Genomic DNA, 27,971 nt, shown 5'->3' with positions numbered 1-27,971 from the left:
TGGGTGGGGGAGGGTATCACTGGTTTTAATCAAAATCCAGCAGGTTTGTTGGGCCAAATATAGTCACTATCAGCTGTGGCAGCATGAGTGTGCAGTTCACCGCTATCATCATCAGCAGTGGTGACTGATGAAGCCTCGGCGGCAGCAGCAGCAGCCTGGAGACCACTGGGAAAAGTGGTCGTTTTCCGCGTGACCTCAGCTCACCCACTCTCAGCAGCGGTTATCGAGAGCCCTCAGTGTCACAGCCGTACCAGAGGAGGAAGTGCAAAAATAAAGAAGAAGGAGAAAAAGAGGAGGAGGGGTGGTGATGGGGATGAAGTGAGGACAGGCGACGGGAGACTCTCAGAGGCGATGAATGGAAGAAACAGAAGCATGATGACGGCTGTTTTTCTGCTCCTCATGCTGTCAGGTGAGTAAACTTTCTCTCTCTCAGGTTCGCTGATCACCGTTTGTCTGAAATTGTCACACACATCCCTCCCTGGTGGAGATCATTGAGGTGAATGTGTCCTCCATTGGATGTGTCTGCCGTCTCTCAGCCGTCCCGGCCCGGAGCCAAGCCTTGCTGGACGTGTGCGCGTCCTGCCACCCTAACGCCACGTGCGAGGACAAGTCAGACGGCTCTGGAAAAGTCTGCAACTGCAACTACGGCTTCGTTGGAAATGGGAGAACCCACTGTCAGGGTAAAAAACACACACACAAAAAACAAACAAATATGAAACAATAGACGTCTACTTTTCAAATGTATTTGAAACCAGATTACCTCTACAATTTGAATGTTTCATGTTAGCTCTGTTCAGGAACATGACCTGACTTCAGAAAAGTGACTCCTTGTGCAAACATAAAGCTCTTCCAGTAGAAAACATTTCTTCAGTTTGTTGACAGCTTTGATGCATGATAATATCATCGTAGCGTCTCTTGTTTGAATCCAGAAGCACAAATCATTGCACAATGTTTGAGCCATAAAGCTGCCGTATGAAACGTTCTGTATGTTTTTCACATATTTGTTAGTACTGTCATCATGCTGTTACAATATATGAGACAGATAAATTGTGAAAAAAAAAATCTCCTCCATGAGCTTCGTTGTGCTGAAGGAAGACATCAAAACAGCCAATCAGAACCAGGAGGCGTGTCTTAGCGCTGTCCATCATTCTCATTTACTTGGCGGAAAAACAACTTACTGTTAAAAGTTACATACAACCTTTTATGATTTGGACCAAAGCATAAAACAAAGTTGTCCTTCCGTCCGTCTGTCCATTTTTTTTTTCTGGGATTTTTCATATTTACACAAATAATGCACAACTGAGACGTTGAAGGAAAATAACTCAAAAAATTATTGTATTTAGTTCCATTTATCCTCCAATCTTCTCAAAGCCCACAGGATGATCCTTCCCCCACCATGCTTGATCGCTATGCGTTTAATGGTCCAGTGTTAGTTTTCTCCATGCTTGGCTTTGTTGCTGCTGGGCCAAAAAGTTCAAATTCGATCTCATCTGACTACAGCACCATTTCCCGTGAAAAAAAAAATCCCAGAGGAAACCTTGTCGTTCTTCCAGATAAAGACGAGTGTCAGATAGGAGCCAGTAAGATCTGTGGGCAGCACACCACCTGCCACAACACGTACGGCAGCTACTACTGCACCTGCCTGTCTGGCTACAGCCCATCCAACAACATGGATGTCTTCATCCCAAACGACGGAACCCACTGCCAAGGTGAGGCCACAACGCAGGTCTGAACGAGTCTCTTTCATCGCTTAAAAAAACCTTTGCTTTCGTTCCTGCAGATATTGACGAGTGCAGGACCACAGGGCCATGCGGAGAGGGAGGTCAGTGCAGAAACCTTGAGGGCAGCTTCGACTGCAGCTGCCAGGTTGGATACAGAGTCCACAACGGGGACGAGCCTTTTCGTCCACAGAGAGGCGGAGCTTCCTGCAAAGGTAAACGGGAACTGGACTCACAGGGCCTGGACCATGGTTCATATTCCCTTGAGCTGTTTCATATTTGATCACATTAAAACTGCAAACATCCATAGATTCAATGCGGTAGACCAACACAGAGGAAGCCCTATGTGAAGTTTCTTGCCAAAAATGTTGCTACACCTTGCAAACCAGGAAGTGAACTTGTCCTTGGGCCTGTCCCTCACCCAGTGGTCGACTGTGGTCCGCCTGTCCCGGTGGAAGACTCGGCCCTCCTGTCCGTCACGGTCACCACCTACGGCGGCGTTGCCAGGTTTGTCTGTGAGGAAGGCTTCGTGTGGCGGAGGGGAGACAACAGCTCTGTGTGTGGAGCGGACGGATCGTGGAGCGAGACCGGCCTGGTCTGTGAAGGTAAAACAGCTGCTGCTTTAGTCTGAAACTACACAAATCAATGTCCCCTCCCCATACACACACACACACACACACACACCCACACACACACACACACACACACGAACACACACACACACACACACACACACACACCCACACACACGCACGCACACGCACACACACACACATACACACACCCACCCACACACACACACACACACACATACACACACACACACACACACACATTTAATATTCTACTCAGGTTATCGTGCAGAAATCCGGAGCAACGATTACAAAACAGGGACCAACAATACCACAAAAAGAACAATAGTAACAATAAGAATAATCCGTAAGACCAGATATTTAGAGAAAAACGAAACACGATTTGTGAAGTCATTAAAGTTCACTGATACAGTGAAACTACAGACAGGCTGCAGTCGTCTGCAAAGACAAAAATAACAAGAAAACATTCAACAACTGTGTGAGACTAAAGACAAAATGTCAAAGTTAAGGGGGAGAATCACAGTTTAAAATACGCAAATTCAGAACGACTAGAACAAAAAACTAAAAAGATGTTTGTGTACACTGTAAAAAAAGAACATCTCTAATTTATGGTGAAATTCTCAACCACAGCTGCTGGTATTTTACCATAAATTAGAGACTTTTTGGTTGTTGTTTTTTTTACAGTGCATCAGTAATTGTTGTTGGTGAAATTTAAAGAAATAATGATTGTCCATTGTACTTGAAATGAAATATATACTATATTGATGGGTTGACTGTTAGATACTGGTAATAAATAAAATAATTTTGCAGATGAGGAAGGAGTGGGAATTTTGATAACTTTATGCTGCCACTCATTTCCTTCAATATGTAAAACAAAAGTTTTGACATTACGCTTTATGCCGCATTTTTTATAGATATATGTTTAAAAAAAGAAACAAATAATTGTTTTCATCAAGCAGCATAATTCCTGTTGAATATGATGGTCGCATTTAGTTGATATGGTAGCACTTTTTCAGTAGCGAGAAAATTGCTAATGTTTCTCTCAATCTGTGTCGTTTCATTCTGTGTTGCCCATTAAAGGTTGATGCAGCTTTATGAGGCTGGTACTAAATAGGTGAATATGTGCAATAATACTGTCAATATGGCTTGATATCACAGCCCTCGGAGACTAACAGTTGCTCCTCAGGCTCATCGGTGACTCATATTCATCACATTGCATCAGGCAAGCCAACTGGAACACTGTGTAAAAATGCTCTCTCCTTCTTGCTTGTCAGTTTGCACGTTTTTTTTTGAAACACACAAATTCAAGAGTGTTGTTTTGCAACGTCACCCAAAAGCCGGAGACCTCCCAAACGACATGCAATAAAAATCACAAAAACACTCACACGACGGAAATGAAAGATTGCACAAAACCACTCCTCTGTCCGAGGAAACGGCCGCCGGATCAGGGAGCGCTTTGGCAAGAGTGTGCTCAGGTTGCTCTTCTTACGTTGCAACATTTAACGCCGTATGAAATCTTGACAGTTGAAGAGTCATTTAAAATCGTCTCTTTTCAAAGTCAACGCAACGAGAAGCACGTTGTGTTTTTTTTCTGTGGGTCGCTCAGGTCTGTCAGTCACTTCAGATGCTGCGTCCAGAGAACATTTCATGCTGCTGAATGCGGCACAGATGTTAGAACAAATGACAACCACAACAGAAAATGCCAGGTAAATAATAATAATAACAATAATGACAACTTGATGTAAAATGTAAGTCTATGGAAATATATCTGTGTTTGTATCTGTATTAAAGGATCATAACAGATAGGAGATTTAAACAACAACAAAAAAAATACACAAAAAAAGCAGGATAACCAATAAAGGTGATGCAGAATTGTCTTTACGATTGAAAAGAAAAACATTTGAAAATAAGACAAAGATAGCCTCAAGTTTAACAGAATCATCATTGTGAATAAAACTACATGAAGCTGCACTGACGTTGTCACCACGTTGTAATTCTTGGACAAAAACTGTCAGCCAAGTCATCAGGAACAACCTCAGAAAATGTTCCTTGTCCTTCTTCTATTTCAACGTGTTTTATGTTTGTTTGGGCCGATGAAAACCATCCACATCAGATCGACTCCACTCTGTATGTTTGCACATGTAGAACATGCGTCGCAGCAGTTTGAAAGGTTCATTGATCCTGCTTGTGGATGGAGTGCAGACTCTCTCTCTCTCTCTCTGTTTGTCTCGGCTCCCCTCACTGTCCTGGCCAGGGCTCTTTGTTCTGCTCTGTGTTTATTACTGCCGTGTTAACGCCTCTGGTGAATGTTTTCCCCGTAGAGATCTTGTGTGGGAATCCTCCTTTGATTGAATTCGCAGAGCAGGTGTGGAGCAGCACTTCGTCCCCCGGCAGCTCAGTGCTGTACCTCTGTACTGAGGGCTTCCATAGTAACGGAGGACAAAATGTGTCAATCTGTGGTAAAAACGGACAGTGGACATCTCCGACGTTGTCATGCCAAGGTAACACACAAGACGAGTGAATCGGTTCCCTTTCTAATCTTTTTAACGTTTTGCCTGGAAAATAAAGTTTAGCCAAGGATTTTTTTAGTGACATCGAACATTTGGCTAAAATGAACTTTTGATTATGCTCGGGTTATTCCTGGAATTTTTTTCTTTTTTGGGGGCGGGGCAAACAGTCCGAACATCTAGTTGGTTATTTTTCATTTTGCATTTCAGTTCCATCAAGAATAACTAGTAAAAAAAAAAAGATAAGTTGCTACTGGAGGATTTGTTCAAATCCTGTCAATGACAAAACAGAGCATAGTGTGAACTGACCAATTTATTAATTTAAGAAAACCAGTCATTCTCATTAGCGCGCATGAGAACTATATGTAGACATAACTTTCAGCTCTAAACTGACTTAGAGCTAAATATTTAGTTTGGAGCTAAAAAGTTTGGTTGCTCATTAAATATTTTGCTTCAAACTAAATATTTAGCTGCTAAATATAGCCTCAAGCTAGATATGTAGCTCAACTTAGCTTGGGGCTAAGTATTAAGCTAAACACTTAGCTTAAAGCTAGCTATTTAGCTTCGAACTAAATATTTCGCTTCAAGCTAAACATTTTACTTGCTAACTGAATATTCAGTTTGTAGGTAAACCTTTAGCTTCTAAAATAAACATTTAGCTCTTTAGATATTTATAAATGAAAGAAGAACATTGTGATAATATGGCCTTGAAAGACGATGCTCCCGTTTTTTTTCTACTAAATCTAAACTAAACCAAACTAAATCACCTGATTTGCTGCTGCTAATTTTTGACTAATTTCACAGAGACCTGGCTCAGTGTCACACACACTTCCAACTGTACAAGAGTTTTTTCCTTGAAGCGTCGTAACAACAAATCAGCCTTATTTTTCCCAATATGTCTTCTTAAAATAAAATGCGTTTTTTTTTTGTTTGTTTGTTTGTTTTGTTGGTTTTTTTGGTTCGTTTTGCTCTTATGTTTGTGTTGCCGTCGTGTTATAAACGTGCATCATTTCCTGTCTCAGAGACTCTGTGTGGAGATCCACCTGTGGTGCCCCACACTGTGCAGGTGTGGGACGGCAGCTTCACCTCTGGAAGCACAGCAGCTTATTACTGTAACCCGGGATTTCACCACCACGAGGGTAGCAATGTGTCAGTGTGTGCAGATAACGGTTACTGGACAGAGCCTGGCATTCTCTGCAAAGGTGATGTTCTCAAAAAGGCTCATCTGCTGCTCCACATATGGATTTGCTCTCCTCTCTCTGTCTCTCTCTGCTAAGTAATTCATGTCCGTCTCCGTAGAGGTTGACTGCGGCGAGCCCACATCCATCCCTCACGCTGTGGTGGAGTGGGATAACGTTTCCACTGTGGGCTCTAAGGTTGTTTATAGGTGTGACCGTGGATTTGTCAATGTTGGCAAAGGAAATGTATCGGTTTGTACAGCCAGCGGAGGATGGGACACGCCCTCGCTGTCCTGCCAAGGTGATACCTCTATGTTCATTTATTTGTGGGTGCAGTAAGTTGTTGGTGCACGATTTGAAAACCTTGTTTTTCAGATCTGGGGCTTGTGCAAAACAGCACTACTATTGAAAGTGGCTTGCAAAAAAAAAAGATGTTTGTATTTTGCTGAGATTTTATGCGACAGACCAAGATGGAGTACGGCATTATTTATATAACTGGAGGAAAATGACCACAAATGAAATAAGTGAGCGTAATTAATAGGGGGAAAGTATAGGAAACTGGGATTATATTGTGTGTTTATAAAACTGAAATATACTAAAAGCATAGATGTTCATTTTGTTTTTTGTGACAGCAAAAGTTGGGAGAGCAGCCAGTCAGTCGGTTGTTCAACATTCATTTTTTGAAAGTACCGTCTCCTGTCGAGTGTTCATTTTAATATGCACATAATCACAATACAGTACTTTGATCTGTTTAAATTCTCCACCTAAACATGAACCAAAGTATGAAATAAACTTAAACTACAACTGTGACTAATAGAAGCTAAACTAAAACTAATACAATATTTATCTAGTCAGAAACTTGCAAACACTCTACAAAAGCTAATTAAAACCAACTGAATGAGACAAACAAAATGTCACAATGAAATAAAATTAAACCATAATGATAAAAAAAACAACTATTGTTTTGGTCTGTCACAGAAAATCACAGCTGTGAATAATTTTGTAAACACCAGACGTCCAGTTTGCAGTGCTCTGTTCACCATCTGCTTTCCTGTCGTAGAAATCAGCTGCAGGAATCCTCCTGTAATAGAGCACGCTGACATGCAGTGGCATGGGACGCCACACGCTGGCGCTGTGGTGTATTACCAGTGTGAGGACGGATTCTCCACCCGAGGCCTGAGGAACTACTCAGAGTGTGGAGAGGATGGATTGTGGGAGGATGTTGATCTGTCGTGTGAAGGTGCAACATTTTCTGAGCCGAGAAAGCTGCTGGTTCAGTTCTCCAGCAGTTTGTGTCCTAAAAGACAAAAGCAGGTTCACGTTGTGTAAAGAGTTGTGTAAGGATGTTGATTTTGTAGGACTTAGTGTAATTTATATATAAAGAAAAACAATTCAAGAAACTTCAATATTTTCATCTTAGTTTTACTGTCATTTATTTCGACGCACCTGTACATGAAACTGAATTCCCTGTAACCTAATGCAGCAACAAATGACCTCTTCCTTCATGTTTGTTTAGTTGGACTCTGCAGCTGATTGCATGCCAGTAGTTGTGGCCCTGTTGCATCAGGTCCATGCTCAACTCTTATTTGTGCACAGAAGTAGACTGCGGCCCCCCGAAATGTCTCCCCAACACTAACCTGCTGTGGGACGGCAGCAGCACGCCGGGCAGCGTGGCGCGGTGTGAGTGTGTGGACGGATTTTACCAAGAGAGTGGAAGCGATTTGTCAACATGTTCTCTGTCAGGACTGTGGGGGGAAGTATCTGTGAAATGCAAAGGTAGGGGGGGGAACATCGTTCACGCCTGGCTGTTGCCCCTTTTTGATCTCTTTGCACGTTTCTCAAGCATGCTGTCACTGTCACGCGTCTGACCCCTGACCCCCGCACGCTCTGGGTGTTAGACAAGGGGAGTTTAGAAACTGCATGCGATTCTCTATCCGCCCACGATGGCTTGCAGCGATCACCAGCAACCAGCACAGCGGGACGCCTGGGCGTCTGTCAGCGACATCATTTCCTTTGAGCGCCTGCTGAAAATGAAAGCTTCCTTCCCAACATGCTGTTGAATGAGTCCGTTTCTGAGCCAGTCGCTGCGTTTTCTGTTGTTTCTCCAGCTAAATGCGGCCCTGTTCCCTTCCTGGCCCACTCGGAGGTGGTGTGGCACAACAGGAGTGTTGTGATCCACCGCTGTGCGGCAGGATACCACAGCTGGAGGGGCGTCAACGCGTCCGTGTGTGGCGACTCCGGACTGTGGGTCAGAGCTACCCTCAACTGTATCGGTGAGTTTAAAAGAAGCAGCGCTGGCCTGTTTAATATCATTGCACTCAACACATATATGCCATAGCACAAAATTAATGACAAAACGTTAAAAGTTGAACACTGAGACAAGAGTGGACGTAGACTTCTCATGGCAACTACTAATATGTGATGCAGAGATCAAGCCGCCTATTCATCAGCTGACGCTTTACAATGGAAACTGTCTGAAGTGGAAGGCAGAGAAGTACGAGGAGGACACAGAACTTTACAAGGCAAGATAAGTTTCCTCTTTTTCTTCACCGCATCAACGGTGAGCTCTGACTGAACGCGTGGACGCCATTATTTCAGGTGGTTTATTTGGGATCCAGAGATTACCAGAGGTCGTTTCTAGACAAAGGGCGACGTGTGCTGACCTCCAGAGACGACCGGCTGACGATCTGCCTGCGGCTGCTTCCACTGACAAACTACAGCATTTCTATCACTGCAGCAGCCGCCAGATTCACGGCCAGCGTCTCGGCCAACACCAGTCTAACAGGTGGACTGTTTAAATGTTTAATGCTGATGGTAGAATATTCACTGTAGTCTTCTTCACACTGACCTGTGAACGTAACAATAAATGCACCTCTGTTTGTGACAGTACCTCCAGCACCAGTTGTGCACTACACAGAACTGGAGACTCCAGTTCCAACGCTGAGGCTGAGAAGATCTCCCAACACTCTGGATCCCATCAGGTAACTTAACGCCCTCCGTGCAAAACTGACACTTTTCCCCCATTCGTTTGTGTTTTATTCATTTTAGTCAATGAAAATGTTTTCTCAATTTCAGTTTTCTGAATTTCATTTGTTTTAATTAACTGTAATAACCGTGGAGGTGCCATGCTGAAGTGATTACCATATTTTCACTGTAATAAGCCGCATCTACAAAGTTTTCTTTTGTTTTTCGGTTTTTTATAAATCTGCTGGATTTATTAAGGCTGAACCATGGTTTCATTTCAGTTTAAAAGCTGAATCATATGAACTGATGTTTTCCTTTTTTTTGTTTGTTTGTTTTTGTAATTTTGTTGGCTCTAGTTTCCTGGATTACTTTTTTTAAAGTAAGCTGACAGGAAAGAGGCAAATGTCGCTGAGGTCGGGAGTCGAACCCGCGAAAGCCGCGTCGAGGACTATGGCCACCAGAGCCCTTTCTTCTTGGATTTCCAATTTTGACTTCCACTGAATCACTTCCTGCTAACGATAAAACTTTCCACTTTGTGTTTTTCGTTTTTTGGCAGCTTCTACCAAATCTTCGTGCTTCCTGTCGAGGGGCTTGTGGTATTCGACTGCTCCTCCCCTGCCAGCCTCGACCCTTCCAGCGGATCGGGGTCACCGGTTGAGTACGTGACCGCCCAGCTTGGTGTGCAGAGCCTTGGGGCAGAGGTCAACTTCACGGTGGGGGACGGCGTCCTCTACGGGGGCTTCTGCAACGCGCCGCTGCAGAGCGGCAACACCTACTTCATCATCCTTCGGGTTGTCAGTCGGTGGAAAACGGTGAGTCAAGAGCCGCTCTGCTGCAAAGGAGCAGCCGTAAAGCGATGCTGTGGAAGGTGCAGCAGATTTAACCCCAAGATGTGTTTCCTCTCCAAGATGTCGACAAGTTGCTGCGTCCTTTGGGCTAAAGTAGCAGGTGCCTCCGAATGCACGCAAATCACAGAGATAAGTCGATATCACTCTCTGAAAAGCAATTTTTGTTTTCTTTTCTTCCCAGGAACATCTTACGTCCTGAGGGTGTCGGCGCTGTGCGCTGCTGCCTCTGTAGCAGCGCTTGCCATGGTTTCATTAGGAGCATATGGCTTGTCCTGGTATGAGCTTTTATCAAACTCTGTTTTTCACTGAATTAACTTGGAATAAAATGAGTAGAATTAAAAATAAATTTAAAAAAACAGGCACAAATACACTTAAAGGGTCAGTGTGATGGACCGAGTTAAACAGGAGGAGTCACAGGATGTATTTAGAAAAATAGGGTTTTTATTTTAACCCAAAATCATAAATGACAAAAAATAAACTGAGCTCATAAAAGAGGTCAAAGGAACAAAACTGAACTCAGGCAAAAGTGTAAACAAACTAACTGCACAACAAACATAACTGACCTAACAAAGAAATGACACACAGGGGTTTATATACTGGCTGATCAGACCATGACACAATAGGAGTAACTAAACAAATACAAATAACACAAAACAAATAGTACAGCTAAGTTTGGCTAAACTAAAGATCCAAAAATGAAAATCAAAAACAAACTTTAAATACTAATATTTACTTAAATACAAAACTTAAACTACCATATCCCCCTGCCAGCAGGAACTATTGGTGTAATCCAATTAGCACTTCTTGTTGACATCAGGGTGTGGCCATGGATTTGGCCATCACACACCCCCCCACTTCCTGGTCTTCAGTCTGGCACCGAGAAAGGTTATCAGCAGTGATGTTGTCTTTGCCGGCAATGTAGTGAACCTTAAAGTGAAATGGCTGCAAAGCAAGATACCATCTGGTGATTCTGCCATTAGTGTCTTTCATTTTTTCTAGCCACTGGAGGGCTCTGTGATCAGTTTGAAGGGTGAATCCTCTTCCCAGCAAATAATATTGAATGAGTCAAGGGCCCATTTAATAGCCAAGGCTTCCTTCTCCACAGTTGCATATCGCCTCTCCGTTGGCAGCAGCTTGCGGCTAATGTAGGCAACTGGATGTTGGTCCTCTGGTGGTCCCTGCAGAAGCACTGCCCCAAGACCCCTTTTAGAAGCATCAGTCTGCAACAAAAAGTCTTTTGTAAAATCTGGTGAGTGCAAAACTGGATTCTTACTCAGGGATTGGCTAATGTCCTTAAAAGCTGCAATGGCATCTGCTGTCCACTGAATTTTGGTGGGACTTCTGGAACCCGTCATGTCTGTCAGGGATGCTGCTCTACTTGAGAAATTGGGGATGAATCTGTGGTAAAATGCAGCCATTCCAAGAAAAGACCGTAGCTGTTTTCTGGTTTGTGGGAGCGGACAGGATGCTATTGCATTAATTTTGTCCACTTGAGGTTTAAGAGTGCCACCTCCAATGGTGTACCCAAGTTACTGTATTTCTGTCCTAGCAAGAGCACACTTTGCTGGATTGATGGTAAGGCCTGCGGAACGCAGCCGATCCAGGACCTCCTTCAGATGGTCAACGTGCTCTTCCCAAGTTCCACTGAAAACCACAACATCATCAAGATATGCACAGGTGAATGTTGAGAGCCCACAGAGTACCTGATTCATTAGTCTTTGAAATGTTGCTGGGGCCCCGTGCAGACCGAATGGAAGGACCGTGAACTCGAACAATCCCCAAGGGGTGCGAAATGCAGTCAGCTCCTGGAACTGTTTAGAAAGAGGCACCTGCCAGTAGCCTTTAGATAGATCAATAGTTGTTAAATATCTTGCTTCCCCCAGGTGCTCAATGAGGTCATCAATACGTGGCATTGGGTAACAGTCAAATTTTGATATGGAGTTAAGGTACCTGAAGTCAATGCAAAATCTTATCTTGCCATCCTTTTTTGGAACCAAAACAACTGGGTTGCACCACTCACTTGCTGAAGGTTGAATGATTCCTAGAGACAGCATGAGGTCCAGCTCCTCCTTCAGCTCCACCCGGAAGCGTTCTGGTATTCTGTAACTCAGGCGTTTTATAACAGCTTCCGGTTTTAGAACAATGCTGTGCTCCACCAGAGCGGTGCGACCTGGGCACTCTTGAAATATGTCAGAAGTAATAAGAGGCATTACCTGAGACTGTTGCTCACGGGTGAGATGGCTTAGGTCCAGCCCAGAGGATGTTACTGAAGGCAAATAGTCATTAACCTCTTCCTCCTCGTCCACTCTGCGAATGAGCAATACCTCCGTTTCATTCTCCTTCCGTGGAACCCACTCCTTGAGAAGATTAACATGGAGCACTCGACTCCCTCGCTGGAAACCTGGTGTGGAGACTTGGTAAGTAGTAGGTCCAATTTTCCGCAGTACTTCAAAAGGTCCCTGCCACTTTGCAAGCAGCTTGCTGTCAGAAGTTGGCAACATTACCAAAACCTTCTGACCAGAAACAAAGCTTCTGTAACGAGCTTTTTTATCAAACCAAACCTTTTGGTGTCTCTGAGCAGCTGCCATGTGACTCTGAGCCAACTCACTCATCTGCTGCAGTTTATCCCTCATATGGAGAACAAATGAGATAATGTTAACAGGGTCTTCTTTACTTTGATCTCCCACCCATGCATCTCTCAGCAGGGTCAAAGGGCCTCTCACATCATGGCCATAAAGGAGCTCAAAGGGAGAGAAACCTGTGGAAGCCTGAGGAACCTCCCTGTAGGCAAAAAGGAGGTATGGCAGCCACTGATCCCAATCCGATCCTGTATCATTAACAAACTTACGAAGCATTTGTTTGAGGGTTTGGTTAAACCGCTCCGTCAGACCATCCGTCTGTGGGTGATATGGTGTCGTCCTCATGCTCCTGATGCCCAACAGCTTATAGACCTGTTTCAACAGTGTGGACATAAAGTTAGTGCCTTGATCAGTTAAAATTTCCTGTGGGAATCCAACCCTGGAGAAAAGTTGAATCAGTGAGGAAGCCACATGCCTTGCTTTAACAGTTTTTAATGGAAAAACTTCAGGATATCTGGTTGCATAGTCTGTAATAACCAGCATAAAGCGATTTCCAGATTTACTTTTTTCCACAGGTCCAACTATATCCATCCCAAGACGTAGAAAAGGTGTGCCAATAATGGGAAGAGGTTGAAGTGGTGCTTTGGTCGGGACTCTAATTGAGGTTTTCTGACACTCAGGGCAGCTTCTGCAAAATAAAGCAACATCTGATCTTAAACCAGGCCAGAAAAAGTACCGCTTAATGAGAGCAGTGGTCTTATACTTCCCCAGGTGGCCAGCCCAAGGAATAGAGTGTCCCAAAGTCAGCACTGTCTCACGAGCCTTCTTAGGGACAACTAACTTTAACTGGCCATGTTTATGGTATAAAATGCCATCTTGCAGAAAATACTGCTCTTTATTTATGTCAGACCCTACAGAGGCCTCCCCCTTAGCCTTCAGCAGCAAGGCAGACAAAGTTGGATCATTCTGCTGCATTTGTCTGATGTTTGTGGGTATCGAAAAACCCAGTGGCATATCTGGAGCCACTTCAGCTGAACTCTCACACAGTGCATGTTAAAATTTCTCACGCCTTTTTTGGCTCCGTGGCTTCCGAGACTTCCCAGGTTCTGTCTGCAACTTGGCCTCAAAAAAGGGTAATGCCCTGAGTGTTGCAACATGCTCATCTTGACTTTTAGCTTGTGCCCTGGTTACAGCCACATTACAGCTCTGTACATCCCTCAATAAATCATAAATGACAGGGAGATTCTCCCCAAGAACTACAGGATAGGGCAGGTTATCAGCTACCCCAACCTTCAAGAGGTAGGGAGTCCCCTGCACCTCAACAAACATATCAGCAGTGGGGTACACTTTCTCGTCACCATGTACACAGCAAACTGATATTGTTTCTAAGGGGCATATGCAATTAGTTGGTACATGATTCTTGTGTACTAGAGTCTGTGTGCTGCCAGTATCTATTAAAGCATTCATTTTATGTCCAGCAATCTTCACTTGAATGATTTTATTTGACTGCTTTACTTCAAGTTTAATATCCATCCTCTCTTGAGGCACAAAACACAGTTGAGTTAGCTTACTTTGATTCTTGGGGCACATGGGCTTGGTGTGACCTTCTTGTCCACAGAGGTAACACACTGGTGGTCCTTTCCATATCTTGGAAGGCTGATTTTCTCTTAAAAAAGGCTTACCCACACCCGTTGCTAGCTTTTGATGAGGCTGAGAGGGTTGTGACCGATGTGAGTCTTTGGCAGCTCTCCATGCACTGTTGCTCCATGGCTGACTCCTACTTCTGGCAGCTACAAACACATCAGCCAGAGTAGCAGCTTCTGCAGCAGACTTTGGATTGTGCTCCTTGATCCAAACCTGAAGCTCAGGACACAGCATTCTCAAAAATTGTTCCAGAATAATCAGTTCACCAACTTGTTTCACAGTTTTATCTTTAGGCTGAATCCACTTCTCATAAAGTTCTTTCAGCCTTGAATACAGTTCTTTCGGACTCTCATCTAGAATTTCAAGGCAGCGAAATCTTTGTCTATACGTTTCTGGATTTACATCATATTTTTGTAAGATGGCAACTTTTACCTTCTCATATTCAAGGGAATCATCCACATCCATGTTAACATAGGCACTGCGAGCCTTACCCGTCAGAAGAGGAATGAGGTGAAAAATCCAGTCTGATTTTGGCAAACGATAAGCAGCTGCAATTCTCTCAAAAGTGGTAAGAAAGTGTTTAATATCATCCTCAGCAGTTAATTTTTCCAATTTAGGATGATGAAAATGCACAGACTGACCTATTGAGCTGGAAGCTTAATCTAAATCCTCAGCTTGAGATGTTGCTTGAGTTTGATGATCAGCTTGATTTCCAACAAGCTGTGGGTCATTTGATATAGGCTCCGTGGACAGGGTAGTCCTGGCATGCATTTCCATCTGTAAAAGCCGAAACTGGTGCTGCAGACACTTGAAGCGCTGTTCTTGTTGTGCAGAAACCTCTCTCTGCTTTTTATCCCAAACTTCTTGTTGTCCCATGAACGCCTGAAGACTTCCAGCAATATCATGCAGCGTTGGCTCTCTGGTCTCACCAAGCTCAGTGTCTCCAGCTGCTGCTGAAGCTCCTCCTTCCATTTCCTCCCTGTCTGACTGCTGGGAAGCCTCTTTGGTCTCAACCTTGTTTGCTTTCCTTTGGCGCACACCATTCTGCATGGCTCAAAAATGTATTGGAGGAGTAGTAAAACAAAATATTCCCAAAAAGCAAAAAAAAAAAAATAAATCCTGGCTCCTCAACTCAAAATCCCACTTCTGACACCACATGTGATGGACCGAGTTAAACAGGAGGAGTCACAGGATGTATTTAGAAAAATAGGGTTTTTATTTTAACCCAAAATCATAAATGACAAAAAATAAACTGAGCTCATAAAAGAGGTCAAAGGAACAAAACTGAACTCAGGCAAAAGTGTAAACAAACTAACTGCACAACAAACATAACTGACCTAACAAAGAAATGACACACAGGGGTTTATATACTGGCTGATCAGACCATGACACAATAGGAGTAACTAAACAAATACAAATAACACAAAACAAATAGTACAGCTAAGTTTGGCTAAACTAAAGATCCAAAAATGAAAATCAAAAACAAACTTTAAATACTAATATTTACTTAAATACAAAACTTAAACTACCATATCCCCCTGCCAGCAGGAACTATTGGTGTAATCCAATTAGCACTTCTTGTTGACATCAGGGTGTGGCCATGGATTTGGCCATCACAGTCAGTATTATGTAATATTGACTGTTTTTTGGGGGGATTTTTTAGCTTTATATTATGGTATGTTAATAATTCATGAAAAACACACCTGGAGGTTTGCTTTGATTCATTCGAGGCAACCAGAAGAAGAACAATAATTCAATAAACAATTGAATTATTATTAAACAATAATAATGGAGGCTGACCCTCTTCACTGGTGTCGCAGTATGGATGTAAAAAGTGGAGTCATTTTCTGACTCTAAACGGGAGAAGTTCTTATATCGATTGTAAACGAATGAATTTATTCTCTCTTGTCTTCCAGGTGTGTGAACAGGATGTAGGCATTCTCGGCTCCGCTCTCTACTGCCACAGTGAACAAATGCAATGATTGCAAACTGTATATTCTGCAAATGCTTCACATATCACCATTTACGTCACCCCACATGAATAAACGTATGTTTTCCACCATCTGCTGGATTAAGGCTTGTTATCGACGAAGGAGTGTGATCATTTTCTGTCTGCTGTGTTGCTGCTGGACTCGCTCTTCGTTCTGCCTTTCCATATGTGAAAACTGCTGTTGACAGAAACTTCCCAGTAAAAACACACTGGGATGTTTGTGGGTGTGCCACGAAACAGTGACAAAGTGATTAAAAAACTTAAAGACCTGTTCTTTTTTTTTTTTTTACAGTGTGCTGTGCGCTGCATTGCAGAAAACTGTAGCAACCAAAAACATACAAAGTGTGGATGTTTTATGGAAGTCAATTTTTCCCTAAAAAAAAAAAAAAAAAAAATTAATAGTGTGACTTTTTTTTTTATGGGTATGGGTTTAATCCCCAAAAGGGCTGACTTGGCATTAAAAAGATGATCCACAGGTACTGGGCCTTTAATTGTTTTGCATCCGGAGCAGCTCCCCTCTTGCCCCCCCCAGGCAGCCACAGGCCGGGATCCTGCCGACAACAGCCCCGCTGCATCTGGCGCTAAGTTATCGAGTAAGTAGCGGGGGACGCGGCGCTCAGTCGCCGCCAGAACCTGAATTAAAGACGGGACGAATGCGTCGTCCGCGAAGATTGCGCAGGTTACCTGAGCTGTTAGCTGGGAAGCTACTGAGTAGGCCGTCGCCGCGACGCTTTGTGAGAACCGCAGACACGCAGGGACACTTTGAACGCAGTTACTTGGGAAAATGGGCCGTTTTTGGACCGCTGTGACCGGAAACGTGCTCGGTGCTCGTTTTCCTAAATAGGAGACGTGCACGAGCGGCCCGTTAGCCAGGCTGACGAGCTAATTTTCCACGGACATGGACATTTGCTCACAAATGGACAATTTTACAGAAAGAACGTGTTCCTCTGAGAGCCACGAGCCATTAACAATAAAGTAACTGCGGTTCTAATTAACTCGTGTTTATCGTTCGGTGCAATAAAGCCTTTGGCTGTTGGCTCTGTTCACCGATATTTAATAGTATGTTTATGTCTGTGGCGAGTTCTCATAGTGATGGGAATTGCGGTTGTTCCTTGAGATTCTGACCGTTTGGCTCACTCTTCCAAAAGAACCGGCTCTTTCTCTTGGTTCCCCAGCAGCTCTTCATCATTATGATTGCGGACTAGATAAATCGATAGTTTATCAACAGCGAAAGGCAATTATTTCCAAGCAGTGCTAAACAAGCAACACAATTTAGAAAGCGAGTGAAATCAAGATGTCCAACTGGCTCCACAGTGAAAATTAGAGAATCAGTCTTTTAAAGAGATCCACCCAAAGACTAGGTTTGCAGACTGTGCTGTGACTAGAAAACATGATGCACATAACAGTGATTGCTCCGTTTTGGAAATGTAACAGTGTTCAATGCGCTTTTCTTGATTAAATAAAACTGAATTGAATTAACAGCAGTCCTTTGCAGAAAAATCATCCAATATGCAATGGAGGTCTAAGGTTACCTAACCCTAACACTGTCGAATTGCAAGGTTTTTGTTTGTTTGGATTCAAAAATACGGCTCGACAGAAAACCTTTTTCCAAAAGACGCTCTTGACAACCTAACTGAAAAAACAAGGAGCTAAATGTGAAATGTATCTTAAAGGTTAAGCGACATTTAACTTCAGTTTAATAATATGTAAATGCACATCTAGCCACATTTGTTAGATAACAAATACATGTTTTGCTAAATCAATTTTTAATGTAGTTTAATGTCTTCTAGAAGAACCCAATTTCTCATTTATGGTTCATTGTTTTTGCAGAGTGTAACTGTGTTGGAGGCTGACCCTCTTAACTGGAGTCGCTGTTTGGATGTGAAAATGTCGAGTCATTTCTGACCCTAAACGGGAGAAGTTCTTGTATCGATTGCAAACAAATGAAAAACACTGAGCTGAAATCAACATTTTATGGGTTTTGTGCAGTTGGATATTAAGATGGAAAACAGTCCTCTCAGACTGCAGTGTGGACATTAATGTTCTCCTAAGACAGTGCTTCTCAAATCTAGTCCGTGCTCTGCATGCTTTAGATGAGCCTCTGTTCCAGAACAGCTGATTCAAATGATTGCATGACCATCAAGGACTGCAGAAGCCTGTTCAATATTCAATCCAGGTGTGTGACAGAAGGGAAACGACAGGAACAGAATTGAGAAACACTGTCTAGGATATGATAAGAATAAGAATAATGACCGTTGACAACAGTAGTGTCATTGATTGTCTGTTTGAATTTGTCCTGACCAGGTGTGCTGCTGCGGCTGCCCAGTGGTCCACTATGGCCCAGAACCAGGTGATCCTGCAGTTCCGATTCGCCACGTTCGGGGACTCCATGCTGCAGAAGATGAACCTTCTCCGACACCAGAGGCGCTTCTGCGACGTCGTCGTCCGCATCAACCAGCTGGAGGTCCCCGGCCACAAAGTGGTGTTTGCTGCCGGCTCGTCTTTCCTGAGGGACCAGTTCATCCTGCAGCAGGACTCCAGGGAGGTCCAGATCTCCATGATCCAGGAGGCGGAGGTTGGCCGGCAGCTGCTGCTCTCCTGCTACACCGGCCAGCTGGAGTTTCCTGAGCTGGAGCTCGTGCATTACCTGACGGTGGCCAGCTTCCTCCAAATGGGCCACATCGTGGAGCAGTGCACCCAAGCCCTCAACAAGTTCATCAAACCTCAGGCCTCGCGCCAGCTGGAGGTGGATTTGGACCTGCGGAGGGACAAGGGTGGCGAGGGTCCTTCCTCCCAGGCCCACAGGGAGCAGGAGCGGTCTCAGGTGCGGACTGTACCTGAGGGAGAGGAGGAGGACGAAGAGGAAGACGAGGACGAGACGGTGGTGATGGGCCAGGTTGAGAGAGACAATAACGTCGAGAGCGACGAGGACGACGATGTCATACTCCAGCCGTCTGTGAGCCCCGTCCAGGTGTGGCGGAGGCGGCCGCGGCCCGGTTTGGTGGATAACGACATCACCATCGTGAAAGTGGAGTCTGTGACCGACGTGGCGGAGAACACCATCACCGGCCACTTCTCCGCCAGCCCCCCCGCTGCGCTGCACTCCCCGGAGCCGCAGCACTCGCTCATCAACTCCACCGTGGACAGCCGTGGCAGCGAGATGGCGGCGCCGCCGGGCATGGCCGGTTACCCGCTCAGCCCGCCTCCCTCGTCCCCCCTCGCCGAGAAGCACGTCGGACACCAGCGGAGCTACGACAAGCCTCTGCAGTGGTACCACCAGTGCCCCAAGTGCGCCCGGGTCTTCCGGCAGCTGGAGAATTACGCCAACCACCTCAAGATGCACAAGCTGTTCATGTGCCTGCTGTGCGGGAAGACTTTCACGCAGAAGGGCAACCTGCACCGGCACATGCGCGTCCACGCCGGCATCAAGCCCTTCCAGTGCAAGATCTGCGGCAAGACGTTTACCCAGAAGTGCTCGCTGCTGGATCACCTGAACCTGCACAGCGGGGACAAGCCGCACCGCTGCAACTACTGCGAAATGGTGTTCGCTCACAAGCCAGTGCTGCGCAAGCACCTCAAACAGATCCATGGCAAGAACAGCTTCGACAACGCAAATGAGGGCAGCCTGCACGAGGGCGGCCTGGAGTTTGATTTTGGACGAATGTAAAGTTTTTTTGTTTTTCAAGTAAGGTGATTGGTTTTTCAAAGAGCCTCACTGTGGTCAGCCTGTGCAGTTGACACCAGAAGTTTACATACACCGCAAGGTTTCCCCCAGAGAGCTTGATACGCCTGGTGGTTGGGAGCCATGCCAGTCGTTCATCCAGTGGTTCGTCGTGTTTTTCAGTTAAAACACCAACAATAACGTCTTTTTAAAAAATGCAAAAAATATAAACATACTTAAGTAAATAAGCAATGCTTAGCCTGGTGGGGGCACAGGAAAAGCCTGATGGCCCGCCAGGCTCATAAAACACTGGGGGTGGAAACCCTGCACCGCATAAAAAGACACTTAACAGTTTTTTTTTTCTTACTGCCTGAAGTTAAATCAGACCAAATATCTCTTGTTTCAGGTCAGGTAGAATTGCCTCAATTATTTCTATTTGCTAAACAGCAAAAACTTGGCAAGATTTTTTTTCTAACTTTTTTTCAAACATAGAAGTTTAAATGCAGCTTATCAGAATCAGAGATCCTTTTTTTAAATTTTTAAATTTTTTTAGCTCCATGACCTAAATCAATGGGTTTCCGTCTGCTTACCTCTAACACAGGAGTGTCAAACTCCAGTCCTCGAGGGCCACTTTCCTGCAGTTTTTCGATGTGCCACAGGTACAAAACACAGAAATGAAATGGCTTCATGACCTCCTCCTTATTCTCCAGAGCCTTACTAATGACCTAGTTATTATATTCAGGTGTGGTGCAGCAGAGGCACATCTAAAAGTTGCAGGACACCGGCCCTCGAGGACTGGATGTTGACACCCCTGCTCTAACAGATTATTTGAGTTATTTGGAGACACAAATGTGGATGTATTTTAGGGCCACATCTGAAACCTACTGCTTTCCTGTTTGACAGTAGCCTGGTAAAGTCCTGCTCTTTGTTCTACACTTCACTCCGTAAAGCAGGTCTGGAAAGTCAAAACGACACCAGGAAGAGACCTGAAGGGCTTCCAAAGTCTGGTTCAATTCAGGAACAGTTTCCAGATGTCAGAAGATGCTGCGTTGGTGGTAGATGGCGAATGGCTTGTGCTGCTCTTTATTCCATCCAGAGAACCCCGAAGCGCTGTAGGGGTAATGCGTTATGCTGCTTCTGTTGGGAGGAACTAATCAGAACTCCAGCAAACCTGTGAGATATTTGAGCCAGGAAACCCAAAATATTTACCTCGAAAACAGTCAGAGGCGTAACTTCCTGAAGGACTGGTGTGGACATGTCCCCACCAACTTTGGCGGGAAGGGGACAGTCCCCACCAATATTTCCTGCATCCTTTTTTCTTTAAGCGACGTTGTATTCAAAGTAAATGTTTTTGTGTTTTTTTTTTTTGTGGCTTTTTTTAGTGTTAATTAATTCCTGATGCATTTGAACGTAATCTTCGGAGCTGTTGTGTATTGGTTGCTAGGGCAACGAGTCTGCACGTGCCGCAAAACGTACGTTTTTTCCCCTGGACAAATCGTGTCTTTTGGTTCGTAGAACGTGGCGTCATTCAGAGCAATCATCAAACAGGATGAAATATTTCATAAAGCGTGTAGGTTTATTAGCGGAGAGAATATTTATTTAAAATATCTAAACATCAGCAACTCTGCTTTAAAACACATTTTATCGGATCCACTGATGACTCCATTCACCAACTGCATGCGAGTTTTGGCGCCAGAAAAAAAAAAGGCCTTCCAGTGACTGTGGGTGTTAAACCCTGATATTGACCAAATGTATGCTAACCTCTGACCTCTGAGTTCAAACAAAGTTAAAAAGGAAAAAATCTCCTAAATAAAGTCTTGCTGCATTTTTTTTTTGTATTTAGAAAATAGTAATAATGTTGGTAATTCTAACCAGCCTAAAACAAGATAAGTTTGTCCTGATCTAACTTCCGACAGAGAAAATAAATTATGTTTGTGTCTTTTTTGTTCTGTGTAAGTAAACGTCAGGTGTCAGCTGTGTGCTTTAAAATGGAGAGAACAACCATATCTGCACTTCACCATGGCTTCAGTAATGTGGACTGTTTTGGGGTTGTTTTTTTTTTTTGTTTTTCTGCGTACAATACAGTGCAGACGCCTTTGTGTCATACTTGAAACTTAAACACTGAACCACAAACAAAAATGACTGAAGGTCTTCTGGTAATGAATCCTGGCCTGTGTGTGACAGTCTGTTACCTTAATAAAAAAAATAGAAAGAAAGAAACACTGCAAAATCAAATGTACAGGATCTGTTTGTATATTGTGCTTAACATATGTAGCTGTTTGTTATTATCTCTATGAATATGACAACAGGAAATTCATTAACAGAAGAAACGTGAAGGAGCTTGTTGGTACTGAAATGTTGTACTGCAGGATGTTTCTGTCGTTTGTGGAGCTGGAAAGCGTTTGTATGACATGAGCTGTTTTCTGTAGACGTAATGTCAGAGGTAACATAGGACCAAAATGACATCCTCTCTGTTCTTTGTTCATGAAATAGAACGTTCTCAGAAAAAATAAAAATGTCAACATCGCCTCTTCTTATCAGGTGTTTCTACGTGCAGATGCAAACAGATTCATTGGCACTCCTGGTTAAAAAAAATAAAATATTTTCCAAAACGTATAAAAAAAAAAAGTTCTTATTGCAGTAGCATAATCTCGCAATGAACCCTTTAGAAGATTTTCCATCCATCCATTTTCTAACACCCTTGTCCCCTGGTGGGGTCAGGAGGCGCTGGTGCCGACCTCCAGCCAACGTTCCGGGCGAGAGGCGGGGGTCACCCTGGACAGGTCGCCAGTCTGTGGCAGGGCAACACAGAGACAAACAGGACAAACAGCCATGCACACACACACTCACACATAGGGAGAATTTAGAAAGACCAATTAACCTGACAGTCATGTTTTTGGACTGTGGGAGGAAACCGGAGAACCCGGAGAGAACCAACACACGTACAGGGAGAACATGCAAACTTTAGAAGATTTTCAACCTTTAATTTGTATAAAGCTAGTCAATGGAGGGGGAAAAAAATGTGTCCCAGAAACAGGTAAAATAAAAAAATAAAATAATTATGATGGTACACTCTAGATAGTTCTCTCTGATGTTGCAGGTATTTAACATTGTTGTGGGGAATTAATTACAAAAGTTCTTTACAACCACTGAGTATTTGTAATGAACTGGTAAATCAATCTCATCAGCCTCTACTGCTGCTCCCTTGTAAATATCTCTGGCTTTGTGGTTTAAAGCTGCACTGAAATGTGTTGGATTTGATTCTTACTCATTACAAACTATGTCAGAGATTTTCTCTGCTCTGCATGAACAAAGCCTTCTTCTCAAGTCTCATGACATTTGTGGTTGTAGTAAAGGCAGCAGTGTTAGTTCACTATTTGAGTGTTTAAGATAATGATTAGCATCTCCAGGTCATAAAAATAAACCTAAACAAAGTGTTGCCATGGATACGCATCATACCAACTGCCAAAAACTAAAAAAAAAAGAGCAAAAAACGTCCAACTGTATGTCATCCAAAACCAGAGGGGACAACTGTCCTAAGATGCAATGCAAAGATAACAAAAAAAATCATGAACAAAAGAAAGAATCAATCAGAGCCTCCATGACACTATATAACCATCCCAACCCCAATATGGAGGACAGGAAGGTGAGGAGAGGATGATGGGGAGGTTGGTTGGTCAGTGTGGTAGATTCCTCAAACACTCACATCATCATTCCAGAGATGAAGGAAAACTGTGATGTCACAACTAGAGCCATGCTTGTGATGTCATCATCACTGTATGTATGTAACAAACTTCTACATTCTGGTCATTGCTTGCTGCACTACTGACAAGTTCAGACCTTCACAAAACGCTTTCAAAGTTGAACATGGAGATTGTTTGTGGATCAAAGCTGATTTTAACAAACATTGTTTTGTCCAAACATGTTGAACCAAAGGACACATTCGTCCAACGGTGAGATGAGACCCCAGCATGGAGCCTGGAGAGCTGGACAAAATCTGCAAGGCTGGATTGAACAGAACGCCTCCCATTGAGTTACAGAGAGACATCCAGAGACTTGGCTCTCTTTTGGAAAAGGACAGAGCAAGATGGTTTGAGGAGAACCAAAAGCTGCTCAACGTGCAAAGAGGACTGGAGAAAACAAAAGCTGAGTTACAAGGACAGAAAAGACTCAAGGAGATGAAGAGAGAACTACTGACAGGAGAAGAGTTTTCTGATTCAGAGTCTCTCAGACGAGCTATAATCACTTCCAGGAAGCACAGAGACATAAAACACAAGATGAAAAGGCTGCTGCAGGAGGAATTTGAGCTCATATTGTTGGTAAGGAAGCATTCAGGACACAAATCCAGGCAGAGAAAGAGAAAAGTGACGCCATCCAACCAGAGCTGGACCAAATCAAGACTCACTACGAGGAGCTTCAATCGAAATATGAAGCTGCAGGTCGACATGCAAATGTTTTATGAAGAAAAATCAATGAGCAAAAGCTCCTTGAAAACCTGAGAGCTGAGAAGGACGATCTCCAAGAAAAAATGTCCAAGGAAATTGACGGCCTGCAGGATCATAGTTGGACTATGATCTTATGACAAAACACACGCCAACGTCTGCCACCAGTTTTTCTGAGCTCTCTTTCTTTCAGTCCAAGAGAGTTGATTTGGAGGAGGATTTTTATGATCTTTTCAAAATGTTTAAAAGGGACTTTTTCTTTTGGAATTAGTTTTTGACTTACATGACAAGTTCCTGCGAAGGAAAAGATCCGCTCCAACTTCCACTGTCGCCTCCGTCCCTCTGGCCCAGGCCACATCGTCTCCAGATCCAGATCCTCTCACCTGCAGCCTCTCTGCTGCAGCCTCTCTGCTGCAGCCGGAGGATGATGGGGGAGGCTGGTTGGTCAGTGTGGTAGATTCCTCAAACACTCACATCATCATTCCAGAGTTGAAGAAAAACTGTGATGTCACAACTAGAGCCATGCTTGTGATGTCATCATCACTGTATGTATGTAACAAACTTCTACATTCTGGTCATTGCTTGCTGCACTACTGACAAGTTCAGACCTTCACAAAACGCTTTCAAAGTTGAACATGGAGATTGTTTGTGGATCAAAGTGATTTCAACAAACATTGTTTTGTCCAAACATGTTGAACCAAAGGACACATTCGTCCAACGATGAGATGAGACCCCAGCATGGAGCCTGGAGAGCTGGACAAAATCTGCAAGGCTGGATTGAGAACAGAACGCCTCCCATTGAGTTACAGAGAGACATCCAGAGACTTGGCTCTCTTTTGGAAAAGGACAGAGCAAGATGGTTTGAGGAGAACCAAAAGCTGCTCAACGTGCAAAGAGGACTGGAGAAAACAAAAGCTGAGTTACAAGGACAGAAAAGACTCAAGGAGATGAAGAGATAACTACTGACAGGAGAAGAGTTTTCTGATTCAGAGTCTCTCAGACGAGCTATAATCACTTCCAGGAAACACAGGTGAGGAGAACCTGCAGGTCGACATGCAAATGTTTTATGAAGAACAATCAATGAGCAAAGGCTCCTTGAAAACCTGAGAGCTGAGAAGGACGATCTCCAAGAAAAAATGTCCAAGGAGATTGACGGCCTGCAGGAAACAGAGAAGCGTCTTCAGAGTGAACTGGTGCTGTATAAGATTTGATACCAAGAATTAAACAGGAGTTATGAAGCAGGCATTTATCAGTATGAGGTGAGTTGTGAGAAAGAAGCTAATTTGGAAAGAGCCAAGAATGACCATCATCTTATCAATGGACTTATTGCTGAAAAGAACAATCAGCATCAGAAATTTGCACTAGAGTTCTCTGTCCTGCAGCAGCAATCCACAGAGACCATGAAACATCTCCAAAGTGAACTGGATAAAGTTTTTAACCAGGAACTTAAAATGACATGTGAAGGAGATGTTTCTGCCTTAAGACAGCAAGCAGAAATATTTAATCAGGAGATAGATAAAGAGATGAAAGCTGACATTCAGAAAATGTTGAGGGACTAAAAGATTATCAGAGAACTTGGACCTGAGAAGGACAGTCTCCAAAAGCAAGTCACTGTCCTCCAACATCGGTACTGTAGCTGTGAGGTTAATTATGAAACAGAGCTGGAAAATGTGAAAACAAGACTGAGATGAACCAGGACCTCCAAGAAGAAAAGTGTCCAGGCATCAACAACCAAACTGGGAAAACTACACTATCCCTGTAAAAACCATTTATGAGCCTGAATCCATGGATCTGGAACATCTATTAGAGAATCTTGAATTTCCTGATGCATCTCCAAGGAGCTAAATGACTTCGTAAACCAGATGCTGAGAGATTCAAGTATCCTTGATCCCAAAGCCTGCGATTATGTAGTGGATGAAATGAACGGGGAGCTCAGGTCTGGATATGGACTGTTGTGAAGCTCACTGGCATTGAGCCTCTTTTAAACTTAAGTGTTAAGAATCACTGCATGGATAAAGCGCTTTGCTACTAACACAAGATCATGTCTGAAGGACCAGGAAAAGTTAACTAGAGAAGAACTTAGTGCAACTGAAATGTACTGGTTAAAGTCTTCAAAGTCTTTAAAGTCTGAAATATTGCAGCAAAGGTCAAAGCAGAGGTCAAAGCAGAATGCGAAAGTAGATTCCAAAACCAAAGATTTGAAAGCACTCTTTGATGAAAATGGTACTAGGTGTTGGGGGAGGACAGTAAACCCAGACAGATGTGGGTAGAATGGTGGAGGTCTTTCCAGGGAGTTTTGGTCTCATACCTTCATGCAACGTTTGGACTTCTACTGGTGGCTTGTTGCACAGGCCTGTTCAGTCATTGTTTCCTTTAGAGGTGTTTTAAATGAAAGGTAAATCCTGTACAGATGAACAGTTGTTGATGTTGTCACTTCTGTACATTTATATGTTGTTAAGTACAATTTGTATGATAAGAGACTTATTTACAAGTTAAGCATAATTTACATGATAATTATTACTAATCAAATTTAAAGTGATTGTATATATTAACAAAAGGTGAAGTGAAACATATTTAAGTGCGAGGCGTGACTCTGTCTGTATATATATATATATATAATTTCTCTTTTTCTTTTTATGAACTTATTCTATCATTTTTTTGTACAGCACTTTGGTGCAGCTTAAAACCAGTTTTTAAATGCTATTTAAATAAATTTGACATTGACACACACAATTCGAAAACGTATCTGTTCCCTTGATCATTTTACCACAGCAACAGTCGAAAGTGGAGGCGATTGATTGGTTCACGCCGTGACAAAAAATAAAAATCTCCTGAAAAGGTTTACTCCCAAATCCTCCCAGATGGACTTGCTTCCCTCTCAGAAGGTCGTATTCGGGTTTGCATAATGTATCGTTTATGAGCTCATATGACCACTGTATCTTTTGTGGCAAACTTAATCACCCGGTGCCACATGCACAGAGAGTCGATCTCGGTCAGATGCATCTGATGACCCTCCACCAGTACAGCTCACTTACATGCACCAATAGCTTCACAGGCTCCATCAAACATGTCAAAACAACTTTCGTTTGTTCAGTCAGTGCAGTTGGGGGAATTACAAGAAATGTCAAATCAACACTGCAGAAACTGAAACTGCCAAAAACAATAGGTTTGTTTAAAAAAAAGTTACATGTCATGACTTTATCATTTTTCTTGGCAGCATAGCAGCCGCGGCGTCGTTCTTGTCTCGTTCTAACTTGCTGAACATCGTCACCATTCAGCAGGAATCAGCTATTTCATGAAGATCCAGGAGGTTCAGCGCAAATATGGATGTGATTTTTGCTCTGGGCGTGGGGACATTTCCTTTTCCCTTCGAAAAACAACATAAAAAACACAACACGATTTATTTTGTAATTGACAGGACCCGAATGTTTTTTCTATTTCCATGAGGGAAAAAAATTATGGGGGCCCCCCTGTCAGTCAGGGGCCCTTGGAATTGTCCTAACTCTTTCCCGTTATATGCGCCCCTGCCTGCCCCAAGCGGAGGAGTTTAAGTACCTCAGGATCTTGGAGTTTTTCCCAGTGTATCTGAAGGTGACATGTAAATGTGTGGCGAGACATTGGAACAATGGTGTCATTGTGCATGTTGCACTTTGTCCAAGCCTCTAGAGTGGAGAACTTTTTGCATGACAGACAGACAGCCTCACTCTCCGGTCATGCATTGGTCACAGAGTGACATGGTCGGTGCGTTATACAACGGGCTGTATGCTGGTCCTCAAATGGTGCATGTGTTGTTTTGCATAGGGAGTCTATAGTTAATGGTGGCCATGCTAAGGTCATGGTAAAGACC

At 43.5% G+C, this 27,971-nt stretch overlaps 2 protein-coding genes and 1 long non-coding RNA gene across 6 annotated transcripts; 2 read left to right on the top strand and 1 right to left on the bottom strand.

The window, feature by feature from the left end:
• The first annotated feature begins 139 nt into the window (after positions 1 to 139).
• On the top strand, positions 140 to 16,290 carry susd1 (sushi domain containing 1). 4 transcript variants are annotated; one of them, XM_055050853.1, is made up of 18 exons: positions 140 to 409; positions 537 to 680; positions 1,554 to 1,709; positions 1,781 to 1,933; positions 2,144 to 2,323; positions 4,633 to 4,812; positions 5,841 to 6,020; positions 6,118 to 6,297; positions 7,057 to 7,236; positions 7,593 to 7,772; positions 8,105 to 8,269; positions 8,424 to 8,518; positions 8,595 to 8,781; positions 8,884 to 8,977; positions 9,517 to 9,772; positions 9,869 to 9,908; positions 9,990 to 10,083; positions 15,948 to 16,290. In XM_055050853.1, the coding sequence occupies exons 1-18, from the start codon at positions 352 to 354 to the stop codon at positions 15,964 to 15,966; spliced, it is 2,541 nt and encodes an 846-aa protein (XP_054906828.1). In that variant the 5' UTR covers positions 140 to 351; the 3' UTR covers positions 15,967 to 16,290. The 4 variants fall into 4 exon arrangements, with proteins under 4 accessions (XP_054906828.1, XP_054906829.1, XP_054906827.1 ...); XM_055050854.1 differs by having other exon boundaries at positions 7,593 to 7,676; positions 9,869 to 10,083; XM_055050852.1 differs by having other exon boundaries at positions 9,869 to 10,083.
• On the bottom strand, positions 2,234 to 21,174 carry LOC129373104 (uncharacterized). The gene is made up of 3 exons (XR_008607314.1): positions 20,568 to 21,174; positions 7,143 to 7,293; positions 2,234 to 2,315 (listed from the first exon to the last, which is right to left on the bottom strand). It is a non-coding gene; the product is annotated as an uncharacterized LOC129373104 (long non-coding RNA).
• On the top strand, positions 16,458 to 22,209 carry zbtb26 (zinc finger and BTB domain containing 26). Its single transcript, XM_055050856.1, has 2 exons — positions 16,458 to 16,614; positions 18,326 to 22,209. The coding sequence occupies exon 2, from the start codon at positions 18,357 to 18,359 to the stop codon at positions 19,686 to 19,688; it is 1,332 nt and encodes a 443-aa protein (XP_054906831.1). The 5' UTR covers positions 16,458 to 16,614; positions 18,326 to 18,356; the 3' UTR covers positions 19,689 to 22,209.
• The last annotated feature ends 5,762 nt before the right edge of the window (positions 22,210 to 27,971 follow it).

This window comes from Poeciliopsis prolifica, unplaced genomic scaffold (assembly GCF_027474105.1).
Source record: "Poeciliopsis prolifica strain line A6 unplaced genomic scaffold, Auburn_PproV2 SCAFFOLD031, whole genome shotgun sequence".
Taxonomy (NCBI): Eukaryota; Metazoa; Chordata; class Actinopteri; order Cyprinodontiformes; family Poeciliidae; genus Poeciliopsis; species Poeciliopsis prolifica.
Note: the sequence above shows the minus strand (reverse complement) of the source record. Positions and strands in the feature narration are given on the sequence as shown.

Excerpts from the sequence above, each read along its gene's own strand:
- susd1 (XM_055050852.1), top strand. The coding sequence starts at position 352 with ATGAATGGAAGAAACAGAAGCATGATGACGGCTGTTTTTCTGCTCCTC. Across the intron at positions 1,710-1,780 it reads CGACGGAACCCACTGCCAAG|ATATTGACGAGTGCAGGACC; the intron begins GTGAGGCCACAA and ends TCGTTCCTGCAG. Across the intron at positions 4,813-5,840 it reads TCCGACGTTGTCATGCCAAG|AGACTCTGTGTGGAGATCCA; the intron begins GTAACACACAAG and ends TTCCTGTCTCAG.
- zbtb26 (XM_055050856.1), top strand. The coding sequence starts at position 18,357 with ATGGCCCAGAACCAGGTGATCCTGCAGTTCCGATTCGCCACGTTCGGG.